General features: G+C 40.3%; 1 protein-coding gene across 3 annotated transcripts in view; it reads left to right on the plus strand.

The window, feature by feature from the left end:
* Nucleotides 1–6,553, plus strand: part of AKAP7 (A-kinase anchoring protein 7) — a 76,908-nt gene that overhangs the window by 25,312 nt on the left and 45,043 nt on the right. For all 3 annotated transcript variants that reach the window (XR_004083001.1, XM_014312074.1, XM_031066679.1), the window contains exon 6: nucleotides 2,527–2,671. Coding sequence is in view for 2 of the 3 variants with exons in the window: in XM_014312074.1 (XP_014167549.1) it covers nucleotides 2,527–2,671 (145 nt within the window). In the remaining variant the exon portion in view is untranslated. The remainder of the gene's footprint in view (nucleotides 1–2,526; nucleotides 2,672–6,553) is intronic.

A 6,553-nucleotide genomic window follows, 5' to 3' on the forward strand; every position in this document is an offset into this window, starting at 1 on the left:
TGGCTTGTGGGCTCTGGCACACGGAGCCCGGAGCTGCTTGCCTCTCTGCTACCTGCGCTGTCACCACTGGAGCCTTCCTGCCCCTGGTCTCAGGGCTGACTGTGGCAGTGGCTGCGGGGAATGCATGGGGTTCAACTGCTGGGATAGCTGGCTGCACCTTCTCAGAGACACGGGCTGGAAAACCAGACATTGCAGGGATGCCAAAGGCATTATCCTGGTGCTCTGGCGGTCCTGCAAGATCTCCTCGTGCCGTGCCTCTTCAGGCCCGCGATACTCAGCTGTGTCCTTTACAGGCATCATCCCAGATGCAGATGTCTTCCTCCTTCCCTTCCAACACCAAATGCTTCAAAGTGTCCTCTCGAGTACTCTTATTTCTCACCCTCCCCCATTACAACTTATCTTACTGTTAGCATCTGTACTATTCCCATGTGGTAACAACTTTTCTCTTGCATCTCTACTGCTCCAGACCCTTTCAAATTAAGAAATGAGCCATGACTTTCCCATGCGCCTGCATTGCTTCATCCTTTCACGTCTCACTGCAAGCAGCACTCCAGAAATTGTTCCAGTTACTAAAAATATCATAGTTTTCCCATGGCTGCTTTTCCAAATACCTTTCAGTAGTGCATCACAAGCATGACTCAATTCCTGAGCATTCAACATTTGATTCACACCTTAGCAACCTGTCTTTGACAAGTAACATCCCAATCTCTTGTAAATGTTATTTTTTTATTGGAGCATGAAGTTGTGATTTTTATCTTTTCTTCATTTCATTCCAGAAGAACTCAAGGCTTCACATTTTGACAAGTGTTTTCCTGGCTGAAAAGGTCTTTCTTATTACTAATTGATGTTTAACTGTATTCCTAGAACTGTCAGCCAAAAAGCAAGGAATGATGATTTAATGTCAGAATAACCTTATTACATAAGGACTAGTGTAGCCATAGAATAAAAAAAGATTAAGTAATTACTGTGAGGATGGAGTAAATGTAGACTTCCACGGAGATTTAGACTCTGAAATTTCCATTTCTTGAAATGAAAAGCATCCACCACTAGATGTCATCATTTCAGAGATTAAGGAAATGAAAATATACTTGACCTTCACTAAAGCAGACTTTACTTTTCACACTGATGAGCTGCCGAGAAACCACAGGCAAACCAGGACTTTGCAGCCGTTGGGGATGTAAAACTGAAGGTCCAGGAGGTTGGCAGGTTGACTGTGCAAATGCATGGGGTGTGTGCAGGGGGAGAGGTTGGGGAAAAACGTAAGAGAGGAGTGGATGGTCCAGGCTGCAAAAGGGGCCAGTCCTGTATAAAATGAGGCTGGTGGGTGCACCTGCCCAACTGATTGCCAGGGGCAAATGTCTGTATCCTCCCCAAACTGTGTGTGTCGGAGTGCAGGTGTTCACTGCCAAACCTCAAGCTGGGCCAGCAGCAAGTGGGAGACCTGTGGGCTCAGTAAGAAGCTGGCAATCTGGGCAAGGGTGCTGGGGGACAGAGGAGCCATAACAGTGCTTCAGGAATGCACCAACATGAACATGGAGAGAAAGTCCTTCTGTCCCTGCCAGGAGTGACCTGCACTTGTGTCTCCTGTGAGCCCCATGTGCAGGTGCTGGTGAAGGCAGTGGCATCCATGTAGCCAGCCATGTCCATGTCCTTTGAGCAGGGGTATTTGTCTCTGGGAAGTGAAAGCAGCAGGTACATCCATCAAAGACTGAGGCTCCCACACGCTGGACTGGACTCCAGCAGCCAGGCAGTTGGGAGCATACCAGTAGGGGCTGGAGCTGCTAGAGGTTCCTAATATTCTTTAGCACAGAATAATGATATTTAAATAGCAAACAGTATTATTGGGAGGTAGATTGAAGGAGAAAATACTGAATTTCTACAGAGATCATATATTTTTATTGACAATGCAATGGAATGAGAACCTCTTAAAATAACTACTGAAATGATATTTTCTGAAAATAGCTTGATAGAATATTTATTATGTTCTGCTTCATATATGCAAAACTGCATAATGATTCCAATATTATAAATCCCAGCAAGTTTTTAGATTTACTGAGATAAAAAGGTCTAGTGCTAGTGAAATACAGCCATTTTTTCCTGTGGGCTGATTTTAATGACTCAGAAGACTGCCCTTGATGACCGTTTGAGATTCTTCCTTGTAGCAGCATGCCCAGTAATGACAGCAAGAATAATTTCCAGTTACACGTTCCATGAACACTGTTGCAAACCATTGGAAGTTAAAGCAGTTGTAGCATTGTGTATGTCTGTTTGCTTCCTACAAGACTGAAAAAGAAGTGGTGAAAGGAGGACTAATGACACTTTTATTTTATTGTTATTTTCTGCAGTAGACAGTGCTTCCCTAAAATAGAAGATTTGGCATATGATTATTTCTGTATTCCTTTTGCATCTTGAAGTACTTTTCCATACTAACTGTACTTACGGTTAAAATGCAAACTATAGGAATTAAATATGAAAATTCAGTCTCCAAGTAGAATGCCTAACTGAATTTTATGTTGCTTTTTAAAGGTGAAAAAAATTGACTCTAGTCTGTATGAAGGTTTCAAAAACCATTATTTTGGAGATGAGATCTTGCACCGCTTTGATCTTTGCTCCATGTTGAAAAAAAAGCAGCCAAATGGTTACTACTACTGTGAGTCCTCTATTGTTTTTGGTAAGTACATCATAATTTTCTTCTGGTCAGTTGCATCTCTGAGTTATATGTACAAAAGGCCATTTTTTCTGGAGTGTGTGTTAAGCAATTCTTATAAGATCCATGGAGTCTGACAGAAGTCTCTCCCTCAGCCGTGGCTCTGAAGGAACTCTTTGCAGTGGTTCTCACTGACAGCTAAAGTTTATGTTCAAATATCCATCTCCAGAATCCCGTTCCATTTCTCATCCTAAAAGGAGTGTTTAAGATAAGTGATGTGTATCACTCCCCAGAGTTGCTCATCTCTCTGTTGACTTTAAAGACAGGCTGTGTGACTAAGTCAGATTAGACACAGTACTTACAGATGATTAAAGCTAAGCGAAATGTCTCTGGTATGGCAGAGAGGTGACCTTAGTTGGACTAGATTCATGTACAGAGAGAATTGCAGTGGTACCACAGATTTGAAAATAAGTCTTCAGAATACTGTTAGACTTTAAACATTGTACTGACACCTTGCTAGATTACTACAATGCTAGAAGTCAGAGTTGTGTCTTCCGGCTTTGTCTGAACAGAAATACCACTGTTAGAAGTTAGTGCTGGTTTCAGGACTATATGTAGGGCTTTGGCGACGATTTGGTTTTTCCCTTGTGGAGATTTCTTTGTGCTGCAGCATTGCATTAAATACTTAAACATGCCAGGCACCTCACAAATTCTAGTTGTTGTTAATGTTTTGTTTACGCTTAAGGTCACCTTTTTTAGCTTAGCTAAATTGTTGCCAAAAAAATCAAAAGCAGTACAGAGGAAAAAAGTACAGGATGTGGCAAAACTATTGCAAAATCCAGATCAGTCAAAATCAAAATGAGATACATTTATACATATTTATTTATCTATAGATTTGTCTTATCATATTTATTACCTTGTGTAATGTATGTCTCATAGTTATGTTTATGTTTGTGTACGTAACTATGTATATGTTCATATATATAAACTTCTGTATGTGTTTGTACGTTTCAATATTATTTATATGCATCCAAATGGTTGAGAAGGAGAAATTACAGGATCATTTAACATGGTATAAAATTTTTGATTTGGGTGAAATTGAGGCTCCGCTATTTACAAATATTCTTCAGAGTATTCTGGAATATGATTAAGGAATTTGGTATATAACTCATTACAAAAAAAGAATCTGCTTAGTAGTATATTTGGTAGATATGTTTTGCCCAAACAATTGTTTAAATCTGTATTCTTGAACTTGTCTTATTACTGACATCTCAGATTGCTAAAATGAGACAGTCTTTCAGCGGCATTTTGAATGTGGGTCCCATTAAATGGTTTACAACAGCAGTCAATCAACCAGTACTCAAAGCAAGAATCAAATGCTTGTTTGTCTTTAACTCAATCCCAGTATGGCCATGCGTAAAGAATTTATGTGTCATTTTCACAGTCCAAACAGAACTCTGCTTTGAATTATTTTTACATGAGCACTACATCTGACTTTCTCTAGCAATAGAGAGAATGGATGTCCATCACTAATATTAGATTAAGAAAGGACACTGTTATTATCCCCATTTTTCCCAGTTCTGTATGGATTTAGATGCATCTTGGTGAAATATGTGCATTTAATTTCTTGGTTTTTTACATGTTAGTATGTATTTATTTAAAACCAACAAGTGAAGGAAAACACTATATTGGAATGGAGTTAAAATTACTTATTTTTTAATTTCAAAGAAGAAGAAATTTTATTTTAATGAATTTAGAAAAAAAATTTTGATGTGTTTCAAAATGTGATTTGGATGGTGTTTTTAGTAATTATAGGTAGCTAGGACATTAAAATAAGGGAGGTAATGTAGTTCTATTAATACATCAAAAATAGTGAATTTTGAAAACTACTTAATACAGACAAAACACTGTATCCAGGTCTAGTTCTTCCTACATGTACATATACTCAAGCACTTTTCCTTGAAGTACACAGAAATTACAGAAACAGAATTTACTTATTACCTGGAGTTTGGTCATGGTTGAGTGTTTTGCATTTAATAAGATGAAAAGACCTGAAAGGGGGTCAGAATTAATGTCAGAAATCCATTCACAATGGAGATTTGCTTACTACCACGTTCTGGCAGTCAGGATGGCCAAGCATGTCCTGTGGTGCATCAGGCACAGCATGGCCAGCCGGGCAAGGGAGGGGATTGTCCCGCTCTGCTCTGCACTGGGACAGCCTCACCTCACATGCTGGGGGTAGTTTTGTGTGCCACAATGTAAAAAAGACATTAAAGTATTAGGGAGTGTCCAAAGGAGGGCAACAAAGATGATGAAGGGCCTTGAGGGGCAGCCATGTGAGGAGCAGCTCCGGTCACTTGATCTGTTCAGCCTGGAGAAGAGGAGACTGAGGGGAGACCTACTGCAGTTACAGCTTCCTTGTGAGGGGAAGCAGAGGGGCAGGTACTGATCTCTTCTCTCTGGTGACCAGGGACAGGACTTGGGGAAAAGGCAAAAAGCTGAGGTGAGGGAGGCTGGGAACCAGAAAAGGTTCTTCACCCAGAGAGTGGTTGGGCACTGGAACAGGCTCCCAAGGGAAGTGGTCACAGCCTGACAGAGTTCAAGAAGCATTTGGACAGTGCTCTCAGGTGCATGGTGTGACTCTTGGGCTGTCCTGTACAGGGCCAGGAGTTGGACTTGATGATCTCAATGGGTCCCTTCCAGCTCAGCCTGTTCTATGGTTCTATGGCTAATAAGTGTCACAACACATATCACCTGCACATTTATTTAAAAGTGGGGGAACCAAAAGAGATTGATATGAATAAAAGCAGAAGTACAATACTTGCTGAACTGCATCAGTATACACTGCAGGTAATCAGGCTTGGACAGGGTGTTACAGAGCAGCATTGTCTAACTTTAGCAGAGCCTGCATCTGCACCAGAAGCTTTCTCTATCTGTGTGCTAGCCCCACAGGATATGTATTCAGGAGTTAAAAATTGATGTGATAGTGATGGTAATGTTGAAGCTTCATCTTCAAAGTAGAGTTCAGTTTGATGTTTAAGGCAAACAAAACAGCAAGGCAACAAAGTGTCCTTCTTTGGGCCACCCATCTCATGGCAGCTGTTGTATGCCACCTCAAATCCCAAAGAAGGTCAGTGGCTTTCAATCTGACAAGTGAATGCTGGAATGAGTTGAGCTTTTCAATATATACTCCTTAACCTGAACGATTGGTTAGTTTTTGATATTGTGGTAAAGATGTTCAATAGATTTTCTTATTGTCAGGAGGAGCATTATCTAAATCTTATGTCAAATATACCTTTAGCATTAAATATCTCATTTAAATATTTTCAGGATCCATTAATGAAGATTTTTGTAGACTCATTTCAAAGCAAATTGGTTTGTTGTATTATAATGTAAAATGAGATAATGCACATTAAAGAAAGTTATCACATGCCAACCTGTTTTTTGTGGTGTTTCTTCTGAGTGGCTTGTAAGAAGTTTATACATCAGTCTTCTCCCGTGCTATCTCTGAGGTGGAGGAACTTCAAGAAGTGTGTTGCTGGGTGGAAACCACCCAGCAGGTTACTGTTACTTTCTGCAGAGCCAAAATTCATATTTCTGGAATGTGGACCAACCTGGTGGTTGAAGTACTCTTACAGTCCCCCTTAATCCTTGCAATCTAGCAGTAGCAATATGGAAAATAAAATATCAGACTACAAACATCTGGTTTATGTGCATAAAATCATAATCATATGGTAAAAGGTAATGCTTGTTTCTGCTCTAATAATACCTCAAAGAGATGCCTTTTTAAGTAGCAGAACACCAGTGGGTCGATTTGCTTTTCAGTGGATCTGTGTACAAGTTTGGTGTCCAGTCTGACCTTGTCACCAAGGTCATTCTGCAGTCTCTCTGAGATGGGAGACACCT

The sequence above is a fragment of the Geospiza fortis genome, unplaced genomic scaffold (genome assembly GCF_000277835.1).
Source record: "Geospiza fortis unplaced genomic scaffold, GeoFor_1.0 scaffold98, whole genome shotgun sequence".
Lineage (NCBI taxonomy): Eukaryota > Metazoa > Chordata > Aves > Passeriformes > Thraupidae > Geospiza > Geospiza fortis.